We start from the raw sequence: 22295 nt of genomic DNA on the forward strand, positions 1-22295 counted from the left end.
TATCAAATAATTCTCAAGCCTACACAGCATTTGATTATAAAGATGAAGATTCAAGGGAAATGGATTCGAGGTTTGATGGTCTTACAACTAGAAAATGCAAGACACTATTTACAAAAAGAAAGTATGTGAGTGTGAAGAGGCGAAGAATCATGGCATCAATTCTAGGACCAAAGAGACATGTGATGCTATCCGAGGAGAATATGGAAAGGATGCTTATGCGAGTTTGTTACAAGAGACTTTGCATTAGAAAAGTTGGGAAAGATGATTATGCAGCATATGCCTTGGTATTTGGAGTAAGACAGCGCCTAATAGACATAACTATCTTCTTCAAGAGTTTTCATGCTTTCTTCATCAAGGCACTAATCAATATTTGAGCACATGACACTCTAAACCTAGATTGAAACCCATGGTTAATGGGAGACCCATTTGCAATCGAGGATATCAATGGTTAACTGGACTATCACATGGCACATATTGGACCATCTGGGCAGAGGTGAAAGAGAAAGTTATTCATACAATTCATGGAAATACCTACAAGCTTAAATACCATGGAAGCACCATAAATGCAACCGCAATATTAAAGCAAGTTCTCGAAGACCATGCATTACCACAGCCTCATCTTCAACAAACAATGCTAGATGGACGTGTCGAATGCCAACAACATCTTCCTTTGGGAATGACAAAGAAGGTCGTCCTAGAGACTGTCAATAAAACTTTACAAGATAGAGACGAGAGCATGATTTCACGATCAACCTTGTACAAAATTTGGCGTAGAGATTTTTGCCATGTCAAGACACCATCAAAGCAAAGGATGTCAAAATGTAAGACATGTGATGAATTAAAAAATGCCATTGAACATAGTAAATGTGAGCAGCAGTGAAGAAGATATATTAAATGGCGATCAATCCATTTACGTCATGTGCAGGATGCTTGAAAGTTGTATGCTTCTTGGAGAGAGGAAGATATTTCACATGTCGATAAGTCCATGTGCATCACCATTGATGGCATGGACCAGAATACAACCACTTTGCCACGATATAGACGTATCCCACCGGCATTGGAGGGCAAACGTGGACTAAAAACACACTTGTGTGGAGTATTAGTACATGGATACCGAATCTTTTGTGATGTATGGATTGATAGTTTTCCTGACCATGATAGTAACCAGGTTGTTACATCAATCATGAAAGCAATAAGAAAGGTCAGAGATGCTCGCGGATGTTTGCCTAACACATTGCAAATACAAGCTGATAATTGTTGGAGAGAGAACAAGAATTAATATATATTTGCTTTATGCTCTATGTTGGTTGGTTTGAAAATATTTGAAGAAGTGGAAGTTGGCTTTCTTCTTATCGGCCATACACATGAAGACATAGATCAAATCTTCAGTGTTATCTCTGGTGAGTTGAAGGCAATGGATGTTTTGACAATGGAGGATATGCTATTTCGAATTGGGAAAAAAATTGGAGGTTCTCGCAAGGAAGAATCAGAAGTGGCTATCTTAGAGAGGATGGTAGATTGGAGAGCATTTATAGAGCCACATTTACAAACAGGAGATGATGCCCTAATAGGACACACAAATCCACACTACTTTCGGTTTCACATGCATAACAATATTCCAATGATGCAATGGAAGCACTACTCAGTAGATGGAGATCATTTATGGAGTGAGTCATATGCTTTATTACAACGAATAATTCCATTGGAGGAAACTAGATTTGTTCTTGCAAAAAACAAATCACTTGACATAGATGAAATGAAAGGCTTGAAAGCCTTCATTAAACATCTTCAAAGTATGATGCAGAAATATCCTGAGCAATCAACTAAGAATTTGGAGACAATTAAATCAACTAAAGCACTTATCCAATCTTTAGAAAGACAAGAAAACTTAATGAGCATTGAATACTCTGAATCCTTTTGGCCGGAACAAGCTAGGTCACCAAGTTTTCCTTTGGATATAAATATGTTAGTAGATATGGAGAAAGCAGAGGAATGCCTTTTACCTCGAAAATATTGTGGTAGGAAGGGAGACAAACCCTTACCAGAGTTTATACCATGTAATGAGATTGAAGAGGGTCTATTTGTTGCAGTTTGGGCATCTGATTCGGGTTCAGAGTTGGATGACCAAGGTGGCCCAATTTGGGTTGCAAAGGTTACTAAGATAGAAAGGGATGACAAGGGAACTCCTATAACATTTACAGCTTTATGGTATGAACCAAAGCCATTAAAAAATCTCCCGAGAAGATATACAATTAAACAACTCTATGAGGGATGCTTGCAAAAGAAACGTGAGTGGGTTCCAAATAATGAGGGATTAACAGAGGTGGAAGTCAGTAGCATTATTCATTGCTGGAAATTGAGGACACGAAGTTTTAAAAAGAAGCATGGATACAATGTTGAAAAATGTATCACAATCCCTGATCCAAGTCGTGTCCATATTAAACATCATTTGGCAAGACTTGACCCATCAAGCTCAAATACATTACATGAATCTGATGACTCTGAACGAGATTCAGATGCATAAGATAATGTTTTGTATGCTTTTTTCCATACAAATGGTGTATCTATACACCACCAATAAGAAAATTTATTGTATGGTTTGTTTTTTAAAAAAGGGTGTATCTATACACCACTTATGTATTGAATTCAACAAACTCTTTTTTTTCAAAAAAATGGTAATCTATACACCACTTATATGTTGAATTCAACAAACTCTTTTCATATGGTGTCATATTTTCACTTCATAATGTTAAAATTGAACTTGAGTTAGGAGACTACTATTATTATTATTATAGTTATTGGATGGGGGCACCATGCATGAGTTTGGGAATTATAGCTTCAGCGAGCCATTTTTTTTAAAATTAGAGGTTACCACTTGACTTTTTACTAGCTTAATAAGGCCATATTTGTATATAAGTGACCCATTAAGTGCTCAAAAAACCCAATTTTTTAGTTCACTAAGTGAAGTTGAGTGGAGAGGATATGCTCCAAAAAAAAGTCCAAACCAAGAGAGAAAGTCCAAAAATTTTGAATAGTGTGTTTCTTGTATTTCATTGTAATAAAGAGCCTAGATAAGAGGGAGGTGTTAAGAAATGGAGTCAAGATGAGTCAGTTTGGTGTGTTCTAGTGTGAGTTCTAGTCTAGTGTGTCCTATGGATGCCACATGCCACATTGGGAGTTATCCCATATGCATTGGTGTTCATATGTGTGTGTGTGTGCACTCTATATAAGAGTTGTACTTGTAAAGTGTCAAATCAATCAAGTATCAAGCTACAAGCTCTTTTTCTACATGTGAGTACTTTCATTTGTTCATTGCTTAGTCATCTCATTTCCATTTCATTATGTCTTTCTTTGAGTATCATTATCTCTCTGACTTTGTTTTGTTGTTCTCTTTGATGAGACAACACTAGCAAATGTACCAACTGTTTTAGTCTCATAGGCTGTTTGGCCTTTTAGAGACGTTAATATCTATCTATCTATCTATCTATCTCCCTTGCCTACCCTCTCTCTCTCTCCCTCTCCACCATGTGTCTTCATGTGGTATCAAAGCTTCCCTTCCTACCTTCCCCTTCTTCTTGCACTACCTAGAGAGTGAGAGAAGCCCGCAAATGGAAGCTACCCTCTCCTCCAAGGTAGAGTTCCCTTCCCTTAGCCTCACCATTGTTTGGAGCTATTGGAGGAGGTGATCAACATTGACCATCAGCTCGGAAAGCCTTGCCATCAACTACCCCTTCAGCCTAGATATATGCCTCGTCGTCAACTGCTGTTTCAGCCTGCAAACAGGCCGTACAACCTGCCATACACAGGTTGTACAGTTCGTACGAACTGTACTGACTATTCCAGCACTGTACAACTTGCCCACCAGGCCTCCATACTGCCTTCGGGACTACTTCCCTCACTTGCTGCATCGTACCAGCCCATACAACCTGCACGTACACCCACCATTGCTACTCATTGCCCTTGCGATGCATGCCATTGCTGCTCATTGCCTCTTCTCCTACACATGAGCTGAGCTATCCTCATTTTGCCCCCCGTGAATTGCTGCTCCATCTTCCGGATAATGACATCTCTATCCTAAAGTGCTGAAGACTGAAGTTCCCATTTCCCGAGGTACACAATGAGTTCTCTCTCTTCAAATTCATTGCTCATGGAGAAGTTCACGGGGGAAGGATTCCTTACTTGGCAAACTACGGTTCAGTTGCTCCTCATGAAAGAAAATGTATGGGATGCTATGGAGGATGACGCTCCCACAACGGATCCTTAACAACTCAAGACATGGAAGCAACACAACTCAAAAGCTATTGCAATCATCAGACTTTGCCTCGATGATACTTTTATTCATCACATTGACTAAGGTAGAACTCGAGGCATAGGGCTCATTGTACTTAAACCCTAGTTTTTTTCTGATTCACCTGGTCCCAAATGCTAAGTTCAGGCACTCCATAATGCCCCCAACCGCGACCTATCCTACATAACACTCGTCTACCATTTGGATTCAGATTTCCAGGCTTTACCTCTCTCTATCAGCCTTATCTTGGATTAGCCATCCCAGGGCGTTAACTGCAATGGCAAAAAGTGGTGGGGATAAGGGGCAGCCTTGACTTAAGGACCTCTTACAAGCAAAGGGAGCAGAGATAAGACCATTCACCTCCACTTTAGCCCTTAAGTTGGACAACAAGATTTCAACGAAGCTTCTAAACCTTGGTCCTACTCCCATGACCTCAAATGACTAAAGAATAAAACCCCATTCCATTCTGTCATAGGCCTTGTCCAATTCAATTTTCATAAAGCAAATGTCCTTCCCTACTCCTCAACTAACTCCAACCCTTACCGCATTGTGATAATAGCTTCTAGAACGTCCTTTGCTTTTATGAGCCTTTTTAATCCTCTGTAATCCATTTTTGCATTTTAATCTTTAATCTTAGGTCCAAGGACTTTGCTAATATTTTGTAGCTTGTATTTAGCATTGTGATAGAACACCAAACTAGAAATCAACTCCTTTTGACCTCCTTTAGGAATGAGTTTGATCATCCCCATGTTAATTCTCATATCTTGGCTCCCGCGAGAGAGAGACTCTTCTCAAAGGCTTCATAGTATAGGGCCCCTTATATCCCAGAAGGAATGATAAAAACCAATTGGGAGACATCCTCTCCTGGAATTTTCCAGGGGGCCATAGTAGAGGCGGATTCCTTCAGTTCTTCCACAGAAATGGGTTTGTCCAAAAAGTCAGCATTAAACTTAGGGACTTTTAGAAAAACTCAACTTCATTTTGCCCTGGCAATTAATTCTTCAGTATTAGTAATCTCCTATTCACCAAGAATCTTTATAAAGTGTTCTTGTACCTCTCTCACTATGTCTTTATCTACAAGAACCTCCCTATCGGGCCAAACCATTTTTGAATGTGCTCTTGGGGTGCTTTCTTTCTAAGGCTTTTAAAGATGTCCTCGGTGGGTCTAAAAGATTTTCCCGCCCACCGGTCTCGTTAAAAATTCGTGACCTATGCAAGCATATCTACTCAACAATGAAAGTAACTACAATGGAAAAAGCATCCAATTCCATTTAGAAAAAGCAATTGATTTGAAAGAAAAAGAACAAAAAAGATTACGAATGTGTTGCATGAACACTCCCCTCTTTAGATTTACGAGGATCCACAAGGTGCTTGAAGAGGATTAGGAGCCAAGGCCACACGTGAGAATTATATGCAACCCCTATCAATGTGAAATGATGTGGCTTCAATACAACTGTTGTACGACTGTACTACTGGTACATCGCATGTAGCCAAATGTACTCTGACCTCTAAAAACTTAGGTACATCTACCAATGGACCATTTTAACTTGCTTCACATCATCTCAGATGCCTTTCATGTTGACCTCCTTTCTCTCTGCATGTGACACTCCTTATCTAACTTTCTTCACAAAATTTCACTTAAATGCATGCAATGTTGGATCTTTTGTTTCATATGACATTATAATGATTTTTATTTTATTGCACAATGTCTTTGACAAAAAAAGCAAGGTTAAAATTTAAACTTTGAATGGCAACTACTCTAGAATACTTCCGACACTCCCAAAACATCTTCGATCCACTTTCAGCTGGGGGGTACAAGCATAGCAAGCAACAAATCTTATTGAATCACAAATGATCAATAGCTAATTGAGGTCATGTCAGGTCATGTCATAATTAAGGTCATGCCTTGGTTGTTTTCCACCTCACTTTGAGGATGTTTTATTTATCCTCATGATTTCATGATGTATTCCGTGCTCTTGTGGGTTTTTTCTCTTACTTAATAGAAGTCTCTTTCTTGAATTTTTTTTTTTTTGAAAACCAATAAAAAGAAATGTAGCTCTCTACTAAAACAATAAGAATGCACGTGGAATACTAACCTGGTATGCCCCAATCAAATGTATAGCAATACAAGCATTGACAGAATCAACTAGCCAATAGGGGTTGTAGAACCCAAATCCTGTCAAAAAATTCCCAGGGGCATTGTTTCCAAAGGCAGCATACCCTACGCATCCTGAAAGCATGTAAAATATAGTTGTAATGGCAACTCCTAGAGATGTTGCCTTCTTCATGGTTCGGTTTTCTGGAGGAGGCGATTTTAATGTGTCCTGTACTCAAAGATGCAACACATGTATATTTACAACTCACAATTCAAAAATAATCCTGGGTACAGAAGGCTGAACGTGAAGATTGATTACATGACTATTTTGGATAGTTCAAATGTGCTATTAGAACATTGAAAGAATAGCCAAAATTACAAGTCACAAATCAACCTGTTTTATCAAACAGATTATAACAACACTCAACACATTATCTTCAACATCATGGGAGATTGATCCAACAAATATACACCATCTCATGATCCAACAAATATACACCATGCTCAGTGCAACGTCATCAGAAACTTGTCACTACCTGAATTTCAATAAGGATAATTGAGAAGGCATATGCAAATGCACTATCTCCCAGAGCTTGAAAACCCAGCCAAACCTTCTTAGACTTTGAAACATAGCCAATGCTAATGTCACTGAGTGTGCTGTGCGAATGGCCAGGTTCTGCAAAATCCATTGAAAAATCCATCAATGGATTGTAATTTCATGTTAAATCTAATTAAGGTTAAACTTTCTGTTTAGTCCAGAACAATCCCTTCACCGCCCACTAGATTTTCATCCTGCTTTTTTTGTCATCAGTTTTACTTCTCTCAATTGATGTAAGGATTCTGGATGGTATCTTTTAACTAGAAACTAAGTAAAACGTGAGCCATGTTTATGTAATTTATCGATGTGCTGACTTTTCAGGTAGGGTGATATGTATACAACACCACATAATAAAATTTAGAGAAACAGATAAACACCCAAACCTTCTTACACTTTGAGACATATCAATGCTAACTCATCAATAGTGCCATATGAATGGCCAGGTCGTGCAAATTCAATTGAAAAATTAAACTAAATAATTGTAAATTCGTGTCTATCTTAACATAATAGAAAACATACGTTTACTCAGCATTCTACCCCCTGTTTTTGTCGGTAGTTATTACTCATTTCATTTAAGAAAGATGGATTCTTGGGCCTGTAAACTAATATTTGAATATATCACAAATAAAGTTATTTTTATTTTTGGATTATCAGGGTGATCAACATTAATAACATTGGAAAATAGATTTCTACTAGACACTAAAATTTAATTACTTACAAGCTAACCCCTCTCCTTACAGGCTGCACCCTCCCCTCTCTCACCAACTTGGTGATATTTTGCTGCTCTCCTTGATCCATGCCGTTGGACAAAATTTTTTGTGAGTTTAATGTAGAAACCAAGGAACATGCATAAGAGATTTATTTTCATTTGCTTATTTTGTTTTGGAAGATTTTTAATTACTTTTTGACTTTTGGATTTCTTCCCTAGCCTTCCTAAGCAAAGACTAGGTCATTTAGAAAGGATAAAAGGGATCTCTAGGAGGAATTTTTGTTTTCAAGAAATGAACTTCTATTAAGTGTGACCAAAATATTCAGGATAATATTGTGTAAAAGCCTCATACAAAATATGATATCTCTCTATAGTGTCCATGAAAGTGTGTATACGATATGTCTCTATATCCCTAAGAGTGACTGAGAGGCATGACTCTGAGTCCCATCTAAAGCCTTTGTGCATTTGGATCTCAATAAGTATGGGAATGATGTCGTCCAAGCTGATCCTATAGAAGGTGAATGCAGTCTGTGCAAAGACACAGGCACCGCATATAGAACAATCAGCTGAGAGACTCCTATGGCGATAAAATTTGCCTTATCCAAATCAGCTCCCTCGTAGAAGATATGAAGACTTGATAGTGTCAACCAGGCCATAGATCCCAAGTAATGCAACATCCTGCCAAGCAAGTATGCAATGCATGTCAGATATTTGGGCCTCGTTGCAACCCCAAATGCAATGCTGAATGAACTCTAAAGCTGTAAAGCATTGCGGGCATCTAGGATTCGCACCAAAATTCTATCTCCAAGTCTTGACTAGGAGTCCAAAATGCTAGAAGAGCCATGAAAAAATAGAAATACCTTTGAGTTGGGGTGATGCTGATCTTCCGGCTCAATGCCACGCCCCCCCCCTCTTTCTTGTTCGTTCTTCCTCGGCCACGCTGCTACCCCCCTTCATTCGTTCTTGCCCATTCCTCTCTCCGCCTTGCTCGGACGTTGCTGCCTCCCCTCAGTGTGGTGCTGGTCAACATCATGTCTTGGAGCAAAGCTTCTCCTGCCTTCTCTATTCAGCCTTGTGTTGCAAACAATGGAGGGTACAATGCCACTCCCATTGCTTCATGTCTTGAGGGGTTTCAAGGTCAATCTTTGGAGAATTGTGAGGGCAACTAGACTGGTTCGTTGTTATGAGTAAGTCTTTGGAGGATGCTTCACCCGGGTGGTTTGTGCCTATGCGGCATGCCTTGCTCCCCGGTTTCATCTTGGTGCCCTTTTCCATGGTAGTGTCCAGCATTTTCTCCCTCTTCCTGCTTGGCTGGACCGAGCGCCCCTAGTTGCTCCCTCAGGTCTGAAGCTAGAGAATCGTATGCTGACCCGGGAAAGCCTGGTCTCCCATAGGTTTCGAGGCAAGGTTCCACGCCCTATCTATCAAAAGAAGGTTTTTTTGGTGTTTTTCACTTGACTTTTTTTCCAATGGAAAAGACTTCTATGAAGTATGAAAAAAGTGGAAATGCATCATGCATGGCATAAACAAAAAAGTCACCGAGAATGGGTCAACAGAAAACCTTAGTACAAACTGGAAAGAAAGTTGGAAGTGCCACCTCAGTCCTGCTATAGAATCTCAAAAGAAGGGATAGCCCCTCCATTCTTTGAGAAAATATTCCTCCTGGCACAGGCACCCGGGAAGAGTTTTTCACTGGATTTGAAATGTTACTATGTTTTGCATTTTCATGGAGGTTTTGGGATGGAGATTTCTCTCCCACCTTTGTTGTAGTACGATGTCATTTTGAATGGAATATATTATTGTTTTATGTTCAAAACATATCTTTTTCGTTAGTGCCTTATGCAAAAATTAGTTTCTACAAACGTATGTAAAATTTTTGCTATGGAGTCCAAAGGAAGATGGGGAATCTCAAGAACTTTGCGATAACTCCGAAATATTGAAAATTGGAGTCACGGAGAGAGAGTTATGGGGTTTTCTTCCCGAGTGTAAGATGTGATCCCTTGGGGGGAGAGTGCTTGAGTTTCTACAGTAATGATAAGTGTAATAAGATTGAGGAGGGAAGTGTCTAGATGTTTGGGTGTCGATAGAGGGGATTTCTCTAGAGAGAGAGAGAAGGAAGTGCTCTCATGGTCTTGGAAAGATACATGAAAGAAAGACATGATGTACAGGATTTGGAATGAGTAGAATGAGGCTTTTGTTGCTTTTTATGGAGGGGGCTATTCATAGCGTCATGCTATTTATAGTGAGGTTTCCTTCTATATAGAGGAGGGCCAGTACTATTGTGGCAACTCAATTGAGCGCTCCTCAACTGAGAGTGGGGCTTGGATGTAAGGCTAACACTCCAGCCATCTACATGGCCGATCATAGGATCATGTACCAAGGGTCTTCGGGATGGGCTCAAGTGATATGGGATGCTTGGGTGAGATACGGGCCTATGGATGAGTCAAGCTGTAGACCACGTGCTCGTGGGTGGACGGGAGGATCGAGATTGCGTGCACTTGTTTTTGATCGATTGGGATCAAGATTATTGTTAGTGCAGATCTTGCAGGGTCATGTCAATGAGGGCCTTTGTTGTGGGTGTGTCTGCCGTCCCCTGTGAGGCTAGTCTAGTGTAGGGTTGGGGCATGTGCATATGCCAAATGGATCAGGGCTTGTTTGAGGACGATGTACTGCTAGCTTGGCAGCCCAGTGGAGGCACATTATAGGCGGGTATTCCTAGGAGGGGTGCTAGACAGATCGTGGTTGTGTAGGGCCTCTTTGTGGTTTGCTTGGTGCCGTGATGAAATGCTCTTTGGAGGTGTCCTAGGCAGGCCTATTGAGGGGGATAGTCAGGGAGCGCACCCACGAGTGCTCAAATGCATCCAACGGAGCTCAAAAGCATCCACAACTGTAAAGTAACTACAAATGCACCCAACAATGTAGAGTATCTGCAAATGCACCTGAGAGTGCCAGAGTATGGGCTGCCAAAACAGTCCCGAAGCGAAATACACAGCTCAAAACACTTACTGGAAGTGCAACTTGGCCCGAACCACCTGCAAAACAGTCCGCTGACTATGTGGGCAAGCCGGAGATGACAAAGAAGCTGAAGTGAGCTGGTTGGAGCTAAATGAAGCTGTCAGGAGTACTTTTGAACACAACACATGTGTAGAGAAGAGCTTGGAGCTGTTGGAACACGCCCGGTAGAGGCTGGAGCTGAAAAAGGTTCAGATCTGAGCAAAAACGGCCAAAAACAGTCAAAATTGCTCAAACCGCTTTCTAACAAGTCGTACGGGCTCAAAATCAGGTTCCGACAAGTCGTACGAACTCGCGGCATTGTCGCGCAACTGTACAGACAGATCCGTACGGACTGTACGGACAAAAAAAAAATAGAATAATTTTTTTCCCCTTCCTGAAATGGTGCGGGATAGTCTTGTTTGTATGCGGGTAGCTCAAAAATTTTAAAAAACGTTAAAATCGGACCTCAAAAGATCAAAAAACAGCCGCTGGACTGTTGGAGCTACCTCAAACGAAAGCTTGAGAGCTGAATGTGAGAACCATGAACGCGCACTGAAGCACCAAGCTTGCAGGAGTCTGGAAGCAAGCGTGAGAATGGGCTTTAGAGACGGAAGCGCTCTCATACCAAATGTAGGAACAAAGTGGAGACAGGTTGTGAACACAAGTGAGCAAGAGTGCACACATAAGAAAGCTCCAATAGAAATGTTCAAATGAAACAATACAAGTACTTGGTATATATAGTACCCAAGTACTACTGGTCAACCATAGGGTTGACTTTATGCCTACAACACCATATCTTTGTAATCTCTTGTAGTTTCTTGGACGTTGCATTATTGTGAATTGCTAGAATGCTGGTTGCTATTGTTTCTCAAAGTCTTGTTGGTGTGGTTCTCGTGGCTTGAATATTTTGAATTCGTTTAGATGATGGGGCTATGTCTTTCTTCATCACATTTGTGTGCTTTGTTGGTTTTTGGTGTCACAGCACGGAGTTTCTATATTGGCTTGCTTCAGTTGGCTGCTATTGGTGGTAGCTCCCATCTGTGGTCTTGGGCTTCAACCTTGGCGACTTGATTGTCTGCCACTAAGGTGCGGCTCTTTAAAGGCTACCTTGAGTCCTCTGTGATTTCTTTCAAGATGCTCAACTAGAGCGTCAAAACCATACAAGGCCTGAGCTGAGCAAATTGATGGATTTCCCCAATGAATCGTTGTGGAAATTTGCCCCAATCTTCAAACCAAAGACAAATGGTAGTGGCCACCTCATCCTCCTACCTCAGAGGAAACCTGAGCATTACAATCCCAGCTTGAGCTCTAATGTAATAGCTCATAGCCTCAGCCACAAAAAGGAATAAAAAGGGAGCTAAGGGGCATCCCTGACGGACTGATCTGGTAATCTCAAACCTGTCCCCCCTGGAGCAGCTGTGAGAAGTACAGTGGATACTTAACAAAAAAGGAGAAAGCAAACCAGACCACAAACTGAACTGAAGGAGAGAGAAAGAAAGAGAAGGAGACACTACAATTGATAACAGGAAAACCACCTAAACAGCTGGAGTAAACCTCCACTGTGACCACCACAAGTGAGGAGGGGGCTTGTAAATAGGCACTCCATGCCTTTCAGTCGGCTGATGTAAGCAGGCCGACTCCCTGCTCTAGGTGGACCGACCACATGCTCTAGACGGGGGCTGATTGCTTGCCTCTAGGGGGCCAACTCCTGACCTATATGGGCCACCTAGATCTGCCCCACAAGGGGTTCTCACACAGCCATAAAAGGGGCTTCCCTGACTAGCATGTTAGCCCACCTCAGCTAAGCACCCGCCTGCAGGGGCTTGGTAATGCGACAAGCAGGTTGGGTATACTGCCCCATATGACAAAGGCTTATACAAGCTTGATGCTCAGCCTTATGATCACAAGGTATTGGCTGTAGCAAATACTTCCCAGGCTCATTTATGGCATGCCAAGTTTGGACATGTCCATCACAGGCATTGTTCTACTTGTACAACAATAATATGACTTAGGGAATGCCAAAATTACAGCAATCAGCAAATGAAGTGTGTGAGGGGTGTGCACTTAGCAAATTGCATCGCTTGCCATTCAGTAAACAAGGCAAGAATCGGGTCAAGGCAACCAGACTGTTGCAGATAGTGCACAGTGATGTATGTGGCCCCATGACTATTCCCACGCACAGAGGAGCAAGGTACTTTGTGATCTTTATAGATGACTTCTTCAGGTTCACATGGCTTTTTCGAAGTATTGGTTTCAGGAGTTTAAAAATATGGTTGAGAACCAAACAATTTCTAGAATTGGAACACTTAACTCAGATAGAGGGGGAGAGTACATGTCACATGCATTCCAGGGATTTTTGAAGCAGCATGAGATTAAACATCACTTGACCTGCCCTTACACACCACAGCAGAATCCACTCTCTGAGAGAAAGATTCGTACTCTCATGGAGATGACGAGATGCATGCTGAAATTCAAGAGAGGCTTTTTGGGGAGAAGCAATTGTGATAGCCACTTATATTCAGAACAGATGCCCTACCAAAGCTTTGGTTAATGTGACTCCATTTGAGGCTTTGTATGGCTTTAAGCCAAAGGTTAGTCATTTCAGAGTTTTTGGCTCAGTGGCATATGCTTTGGTTCCAGATGCACATCAGACAAAGATTGATGACAAGAGCGTCAAATGCATTTTCGTGGGGTATAGTACTGAAAGTAGGGGATTTAGGCTTTATAATCCCACTACGAGGAAGGTAATAATCAGCAGAGATGTTCTCTTTGCTGAGAATGACTGCATGCAGCCCGCTAGTGCAGACTTGCCACCATACGATAACACCTCTTTGGACATCATTCAGTTTGAGGATGATGAGACGGAGTCTCTTGATGATTCCCCTTCTACTTCTCATAGTTCAAATGGCTTGCCACATGTTGAAAATGGCTCTCCCTCAAATGTTTCAGATTTGGAAACCTTGAAGAGATGAGCTGTTGCTCCTCCCCGTAAGCTACTGCCCCTCCCTCTCCCTCTCTCAGCCAACCCCCTCTCCCTCTCCCTCTCCCTCGCTGCCCCCCCTCGCTGCTCCTCCTCTCCCTCCCCTCTCGCCAGCCCCCTCTCCCTCCTCCCTCACCCTCCCTCTCCCCTTCCTCCTCCCCGCCCTCCCTCTCCCTCCCCCGCTGCCCCCTACCTCTCCCTCCCTGCTGCCCCTACCTCTCCCTCCCCGCCCTACCTCTCCCCCACCCGTCAGCCCCCCCGCCCCCCTTCTCCTCCCCTGTCCCCTCCCCCATCATCCCTCTCCCCCCCCCCCCCCCCCGCTGCCCCCCTCCCTGCTGCCCCCTTCTCCTCCGCCCTTCCTCTCCCCCGCCAGCCCCCCCGCCCCCTTCTCCTCCCCTTCCCCCCTCTCTCGCCCTCCCTCTCCCCCCCCGCTGCTCTTCCCCTCCCCGCTGCCCCCTTCTCCTCCGCCCTCCCTCTCCCCGCCCCCTTCTCCTCCCCCGCCCCCCTCCCTCCCCCTCCCTCTCCCCCCCCCCCCCCCCCCCACTGCTTTCCCCCCCAAGGAGACCCCAAAAAAAAAAAAAAAAAAGAGTTAGAAAAAAAAAAAAACCTCCTCCCTCTCCCTCCCCGCCCCCTTCCTTCCTAACTCAGCTCCCCACGCCTCCCCCTCAGCCTACCTCCGTCTCCCCCTTCAGTCTATCCTCTCCTTCCCTTCCCCTCTCTCCTACCCTCTCTTTCTCCTTCTTCCTGCGCCCGCATTCAGGGTGTCCTGGGCAGTAGTGTAGTGAAGGGGGAAGGGGCAGATTTGGAGATGGGGAGAGAATAGCAGAAGGAAGGGAGAAGAAGGGGAAGGAGAGAGGAGGAGAGAGAAGAATGAGGGGATAGAGAGATAGAGAGAGGGAGAGAGAGAGAGTGTGAGCGTAGGCAGCAGGTAGCAGGAAGGAGGAGGGAGAGTAGATAGGATTAGATGTCACATAAAAGTCCCTTACAATCCTTTTGGGTTGACTTATATAGTCCCCCATAGTTCCCACATTTCCCTTACTATTCTCCCATCTATTTCCCCCTTGAAATCCATCTTTTTCCCACCTTCATTACAGCCATCCCTTCCCAAAGAATTTTGCCCTCAAATTTCCAAGAGGCTGCCCTGGATGAGAAGGATACAACAGAAACTGATCAGCTCTGTAGGAGATAGGGGTAGTCCTGCACAATGCTCTCAGGTTGCCAAGAATTCTCATCTTCCGTTAAACCTTTCCATTTGATGAGGTATTCTGTGTAGGGTTTGTTCTTGAGTACATGATCTCTGAAGCCCTTGATTTGCTCCGGCACATAGATTATGTGGCCCTCTTCATCCATAGGAGGCAACTCAGGAAGAATCTGGACATGCTGTCCGACATGTGGTTTCAGCAAGGATACATGGAAAACATTATGGATCTTGGAGGTACTGGGTAGTTCCAACTGATATGCTACTTGCCCAACTTTGCGGATGATTTTGTAGGGGCCATAATACCTGTGGGCAAGCTTTGTGTTGGTATTACCTTTGAGCGAGGAATATCGATTCTTATGGAGACGTAAATGCACATAATCCCCTTCTTCAAAAGATAAGTACCTCCTTTGTTCATCCGCATACTTCTTCTGCTTGGCTTGGGCATCCTGCATATTCCTCTTAGCCAACTGCAGAAGGGCATTCATACTCTCCAAATCATTCCTTGCTTGCTGATTTTTCACAGCCAAGTCTGCAACCCTGGAAGGCATTCCCACTTTGCATCCATACATAGCCTCGAATGGACTCATGCCAATAGAGAGGTGTTTGGTGCTGTTGTAGCAAAATTCAGCCAATGCTAACCATTTGTCCCAAGACTTCTGCGTGTCATGACAGTAATGCCTTAGATACTCCTCCAACCACTTGTTCACCCTCTCTGATTGTCCATCCGTCTGTGGATGATAAGCAGTACGAGGCGCAAGGGAAGTACTAACTGCAGTGAATAACTCCTGCCAAAAGTGACCCATAAATTTAGCATCCCTGTCACTGACAATCTCCTGAGGAAAACCATGGTGCCTGAACACATACTCAATGAATTGCCAGGCAACCTGTGAAGCGGAGTACCGAGTCCTAGTCGGTATGAAATGGGCCTACTTAGTCATCCTGTCAACCACCACAAATATGCTATCCCAACCCTTATCTGTAGAAGGCAAGCCTGTAATGAAGTCCATGGCAATGTGAGTCCATTTGCCTTCAGGAATGGGTAGCGGTTGCAGAAGGCCTGCGGGTAACCGGCTGTCCACTTTATTTTGTTGGCAGGGCAGACATTCACTGACAAACTTAACCACATCTCGCCACAAACCATCCCAAATAAAGCTCTCCTTGACTTTTTCATATGTTTTTGTGATACCCGTATGCCCTGACATAGGGGATGAGTGCATTTCCTGTAATACCATCAACTTGTACTTGGAGTCTGGCACAAGATAAATTCTGTCCCTGCAACATAACAGTCCGTTGCGGAGCTGAAATCAAACATGTCCTTGGCTGGACGGACTCTGTAACTCCACAAAAATAGGAGCTGCATCAGAATTTTGCATGTATTCCTCCTGAATCCCAAGTATCCACTCCTGATGAAGCGTGGAAATGGCAGACAGTTTGCATGACCACATCCTGGACAAGGCATCAGCAACCACATTCTCTTTCCCCTTTCTATATTCAATGTCAAAATCATAGGACTGAACTGCAGCCAGCCATCTCTTCTGCTTCATGGATAAATTAGGCTGCGTTAAGAAGTACTTGAGTGTCCTGTGATCCGTTTTGACCTTAATCTTGCTACCGTACAGGTAGTGGTGCCATTTTGCAAAAGCATGCAAGATTGCCAGCATCTCTTGATCATAAACATGATAATTCATTTCTAAGGCATTAAACTTCCTGCTCTCAAAAGCAATCACACCATGCTCTTGTTTTAGGACAGCTCCTAAACCTTTGCCACTGGCATCCGTCTCAATAATGAAAGACCATGAGAAATCAGGGCACACCAATACAGGTGCATTGCTAAGGGCATCCTTGAGGTTATCAAAGCTGAGTTGTGCTGGTTCTGACCATTGGAAGGCATCCTTTTTCAACAAATCAATGAGAGGGGCAGCCCTTTTGGCGAAGTGCCTAATGAATCTCCTGTAAAAAGAAGCAAGACCCAAGAAACCTCTGAGCTGCGTGGGATTTTGTGGTTGCGGCCACTCCTTAATGCATTTCACCTTAGCTGGGTCTACCCTGATTCCGTCCCTGCTTACAACATGACCAAGATATTCAACCTCCTCTGCCATAAATGTGCACTTGCTGGCCTTGGCATAAAGCTGATGCATTCTCAAGATTTCTAGCACTTGTCGGACATGGTCAATGTGTTCCTGTGCATCCTTACTATAAATGAGAATGTCATCGAAAAATACCAGCACACATTTGAAAAGAAGGTGGTGTAAGATCTTGTTCATGAGTGCCTGGAAGGTGGCTGGTGCATTAGTCAAACCAAAAGGCATCACCTTGAACTCATATAATCCTCTTTCTATACGAAAGGCAGTCTTATGCTCATCACCCTCTTTCATCCTGATCTAATGGTAACCTGACCTCAAATCAATCTTCGTGAAATACTGAGCACCCTTGAGTTCATCCAGCAGGTCATCAATCCTGGGAATAGGAAACCTGTTCTTAATGGTGGTCTTATTCAATTCTCTGTAATCAATGCACATACGAAAAGAGCCATCCTTCTTTTTCACCAGGAGTACTGGAGATGCAAATGGCGAGGTGCTATGAGCAATGAAGTTTTTCTCAAGCAAATCTCGCACCTGTGTTGCCACTTCTTCCCGTTCAACCTTAGAGAGTCGGTACGGGGCCTTGTTTATTGGTTTACTACCATGTTCTAGGACTATGGCATGATCAACATCTCTTTTTGGGGGCAACTGAGATGGCATATCAGCAAACACATCCCCAAATTCTAAGAGCAATTTCTGCATTTCACAATTATCCACATGGGGAATACCACCCTCCTGAAGTACAGAGACATTCAATGCATAAATGGCACTTTCGCTAGCTGCCTTGCTGAAATGACCTGCAATTTCTGATTCACAATGCCCTGCAATGTAACAGTTCTACCCTTGTGGCAAAACTCAAGAGATAAAGCATTCAAATCTATACTGATTTTCCCCAGGGATTTCAGCCAATCACAACCCAGGACAGCATCTATGGGTCCCATATCCAATGCCAAAAGATCACCTGCAAACTCATAATGATCAGAAAACTTGATCCTGGCATCCTGGCAACAATGTCTGCTGATCATGTGCTGTCCATTCGCGATCTCCACTTTCAGACCATGGTCTATCTCTGTAGCAACTAATCCCAATCTTTGCAATGTTCTACAATTAATGAAACTGTGAGTGCTACCACTGTCTACCAATACATGGACAGATCTGCCATTAATCATTCCCTTCAACCTGATTGTGTCAGCACTTTTGGCACCCATCAAGGCATGTAGTGAGATGGTATACAGTGTAGACTGGGCATCCCAATAAATCTGTTCATCATCCACAGGAACATTACCATTAGCATCACCTCTGACATGAAAAGGCATTGTAGGTTGATGCTCCAACACAGAGAGTGTTGGCTTACGGCCTTTCCTGCTACATGTAGGCTGAATATCAATCTCATGCATCACATGAGAGGTTTGCTCAATAGCCCCACCCGGATCAAAAGGAAAAACAGTCCCCTTTGTGGCATCTGTGTCAGGAGACTCATTTGCATCATGAGCTCCTGTCAATTCCTCATGAGAGACATCATGGGGGTCTGCTACATCAGCCACTTCATCATCATCAGATAATTCAATTATCATGCTGAGTTTGGCTGAGCTGACATTCTTCATTTTGCACACATCTCGGTGCTTAGGTGTCCATTTCTCTCCACACCTAAAGCATAAATTTGCCTTCTTCCTACTGTCCATTATGGCTCTGGAATGTTGTTTAACTTCTGATTTGCCAAAACCAGCACTGGGTTTGACACCTGTTTTTGCATCCATGGGCCTGTATGGCTTTGCATATGGCATCTTACTTCGAGAAACCGTTGGATATCGTGGGAAGGAAGCAGCTGCTGGTTTCTTATCAATCCAATCAGCAGAATTTGTCTTCCTGTCAGCATCATAAGCAGTACCATAGAAGCTATGTGACACATGCTTGTACTTGCCAGCATATTTTGGCTCAAACACCTCAGCAAGCTGGGCTGCTCGCTCAATGGTTAGAGGATTGTGAGCTCTCACATCAGCAGCTAGAGAGGGATCTAAGCCTTGTATAAAACGCAGCAACTTCCCTTTCTCAGAAATATCTTGTACAAACAAAGAAAGTCTCCAAAAACGCTGCAAGTACTCCTGGACCGTACCTGTTTGTGACAGTGCATAGAATTCAGCAAGGTACTGTTCAAGGATCAGGGCCGAGGCGAAGGTCGTGACCATAAGCTCCTTGAACTGTTTCCAGGTGGTAGGCTTCTGAGGTGACTCTCGCACGTAACGCCACCATGTATGTGCATAATCCTGTAAATGCATGCTAGCAAAAATGATCCTCTCCTCATCATTCTTAGGGTAGAAGCGAAAATAATCTTCAAGCTTCGTGAGCCACTCCTCCAACTCATTGGGAGTGCGAGTGTCACCCTTAAACTTATGCACAGAGATTTTATCTTTCACATCTTTGGCTGCGTTATTCCTATAGTGACTACCAGCATACTCACGCTTGAAGCTCACATACTGTGAAAAGGGCATCTCATTACGAACATCCTCAGGCAAAGCCCTATATGAACGTAAGGCATCTGAAAGCATATCATCCATGTTTGCGTGTTGCCCACTTCCAGCATCATGCTGGTTAGGAGAACCACTCCCCTGATGCATAAAGTGCGTCTGACTGAAAGCGTTACCTCCCTGATACGTAGGCTGAGTCTGACTGAATGTATTAACAGGAGGTGTCATCGAAGCATGCAATCCCTGCCGAGTCTGCCTGCCATAAACATCTCGGTGGGTGGGTGGCATAGAAAAAGGTTGAGAAGAGGACTGGCCCCTCTCCCAACTGCCCTGAAACCCAACACCCAATCCAGGCATGCTCGCCGTTGGGCAAAATGTGCCAATGGGCCGGCCCAAAATGGATGGCTCAGCCAATGAAATATGCGAGCCAAATGGAGGCCTGGAATCAATAAGAGAAGTGCTCGGCGGCACGGGCAAGGCATCACCAGAATCAACATAATCCCCATGCTGGGGTGCATGCATAGAACCAACATCGTGCATAGCCATAGCAGTGGTGAGCTGCTGCCCCAACTGCTGACCCATCTGTTGAAAAGCCCCCTGAAGCATCGAGGCCAATGCATCTAGAAACTGTGTGTCGGTAGGCATAGCAGAAACTGGCTGTGAAGGAGATGCACCCTCTGTGACCGGCATCTGCTCCCGCTGAGCAACATCGTCACCATGCTGAGATGACTCATCCGACCGGGGCACACGCCTGGGTGCCATGAGTGACATGAGGAAAATGTGCCAAGTGTCGAAGGCTCGATGTAGAGGCTGGAGAGGTATCAGTAGCAGTCGTTGAAGAGGTTCGAAGAAAGCTCGGTGAAAAGGCTGGAAACGGGGCTCAAAATGAGCCACGAAGGTGGCCAAGAAAGGCCCAGAATAGGGCTGTAGGAGTACCCTAAAAGAGTTTTTTTTTTTTTTTTTTGGGGAAGCTTAGGACAACTAAGACACCTAGGGTAGTTAGTGCAGTTCTAGCCTAGACCTTTAGGACTATTAGGACACTGTCTTAGACCAACCTAAGCCAACCTTTAACCTTAGTTAGTACTAAGCCAAACTGACTAAACCTAACCTTACCCAATCACTAACCTAACTAAACCTAGCCAAAGTAACCCAATCCACTAACTAGCGAGACCTAACCAGACCTAAACTAACCTAACCAAATAGCTAACCTCCACCCTAAACCACGACTAGTTAAGGTCAAAACTAACCTTAGGCTAAGGTTGGCTCTGGCGGCGGCGGCTACATGGTGCGGCGGAAGGAGGTGGAGCTGGCGGAAGAGGGCGGAGATTTGGCATCGCAGCGCTGAAGAAGAACAAGGGTGGATACTCACGATGGACTCGCTGAAGCTGGACATCGAGCAGACAATGAGGGTGGAAGAGGGCGGACAACGTGCGATGGAGCTAGGTCTATTTGTGAGGTGCCAGAGGAGCTAGGTGACGGGTAGAGAGAATGGACGGGTGACGGTAACGGAGGTCGACGGTGACGGGGATGATAGCAGGACTCATGGTTGTAAGACACGTTAAGACACGACACGTTAGACACGCTTCAGACACGAGTGTCTAAAGTGTCTTAAAGATAAGACACGTAAGACACGCCATTGTGATTATAATAATAAATATTTAATTAATATATGTATAAGTATACAAATGTACAACTTACTAGCATAGCTCGCTGCTAGATTCAAGAAGTACAATAAGCTACACTTAAACAATGCAAGAAGACACTTGTACAATGTAGTTAAGAGTCAAGACTCGTCACTCAAGACTTAAAACTTATAGTTAAGACTCGCGACTCAAGAGCTCGTAAGTTTTAAGTACTTAAAGGTTTAAATGGACAATTGAATCTTGTCACATGTGATATGAATGAAATCTGCATCTCGATACATATAATTGAAAGGAAACTTTTGACTCTCAAGACTCAAATCTATGAAGATTCATCCTAATCTGAATCTACGAGGTCACTGCCACTGCTAGATCCAAAGTCACCATTGATGATAGCATGGCTAAGTCAAACTCAATGTTGTTGTTACGTCCCCACCCACCAAAAAAAAAAAAAAAAAAACAAGTGTCTAAAGGTGTCTTAAGGTAAGACACGGTAAGACACGTGTCTTAAGTGTCTTAAGGGTCTTATGATAAGACACGAGTGTCTTAACAACCATGGCAGGATTGTTGCGTGATTCTTGTTGGCGATCGGACGTAGGCCGACGATCAGCACTAGACATTTTGCCATATAGGGTAGCCCTCGTACGGCGACTTGCTCGTCATCTGTCCCACAGCTGAATTGGAGCTGTACGACCTATTATCCATCTGTGCCCCAGACGAATTAGAGCTCGTTGGGATTGCATATCTTATTGCTCGAGGTGTTCTACTTTTGCAAGGTCTAGCGTCCGTCTGCTTCGTGGAGACTTTGTTTGAGAACGCCGTTCATTCCAAAAGCCCTAAGTGTTGGCGTACAGTTGGTGTAACAGGTACTGAGATTCGGAGTGAAGGGGTGAAGGGGAAGCAAAGGTGCCAGAGTCGGGGCTCTGATACCAATGTAGTGAAGGGGGAAGGGGCAGATTTGGAGATGGGGAGAGAATAGCAGAAGGAAGGGAGAAGGGGAAGGAGAGAGGAGGAGAGAGAAGAAGGAGGGGATAGAGAGATAGAGAGAGGGAGAGAGAGAGTGTGTGAGCGTAGGCAGCAGGTAGCATGAAGGAGGAGGGAGAGTAGATAGGATTAGATTTCACATAAAAGTCCCTTACAATCCTTTTGGGTTGACTTATATAGTCCCTCACAGTTCTCACAGTTTCCTTACTATTCTCCCATCTATTTCCCCCTTAAAATCCATCTTTTTCCCACCTTCATTA

The 22295-nt window shown here is 43.7% G+C and overlaps 1 protein-coding gene across 1 annotated transcript in view; it reads right to left on the reverse strand.

The window, feature by feature from the left end:
* Nucleotides 1-3737: 3737 nt before the first annotated feature.
* LOC147885567 (amino acid permease 3-like) overlaps nt 3738-22295 on the reverse strand; it is a 40487-nt gene continuing 21929 nt past the window's right edge. The window contains exons 6-8 of the mRNA XM_087396147.1: nt 6920-7059; nt 6385-6612; nt 3738-3926 (exon numbers count right to left, since the gene is read on the reverse strand). Of these exons, the coding sequence (XP_087252273.1) occupies nt 3738-3926; nt 6385-6612; nt 6920-7059 (557 nt within the window). The remainder of the gene's footprint in view (nt 3927-6384; nt 6613-6919; nt 7060-22295) is intronic.

Source organism: Dipteris shenzhenensis, chromosome 25, assembly GCF_047967505.1.
Source record: "Dipteris shenzhenensis isolate YYH24624 ecotype China chromosome 25, Dip_SZ_1.0, whole genome shotgun sequence".
Classification (NCBI taxonomy): Eukaryota; Viridiplantae; Streptophyta; class Polypodiopsida; order Gleicheniales; family Dipteridaceae; genus Dipteris; species Dipteris shenzhenensis.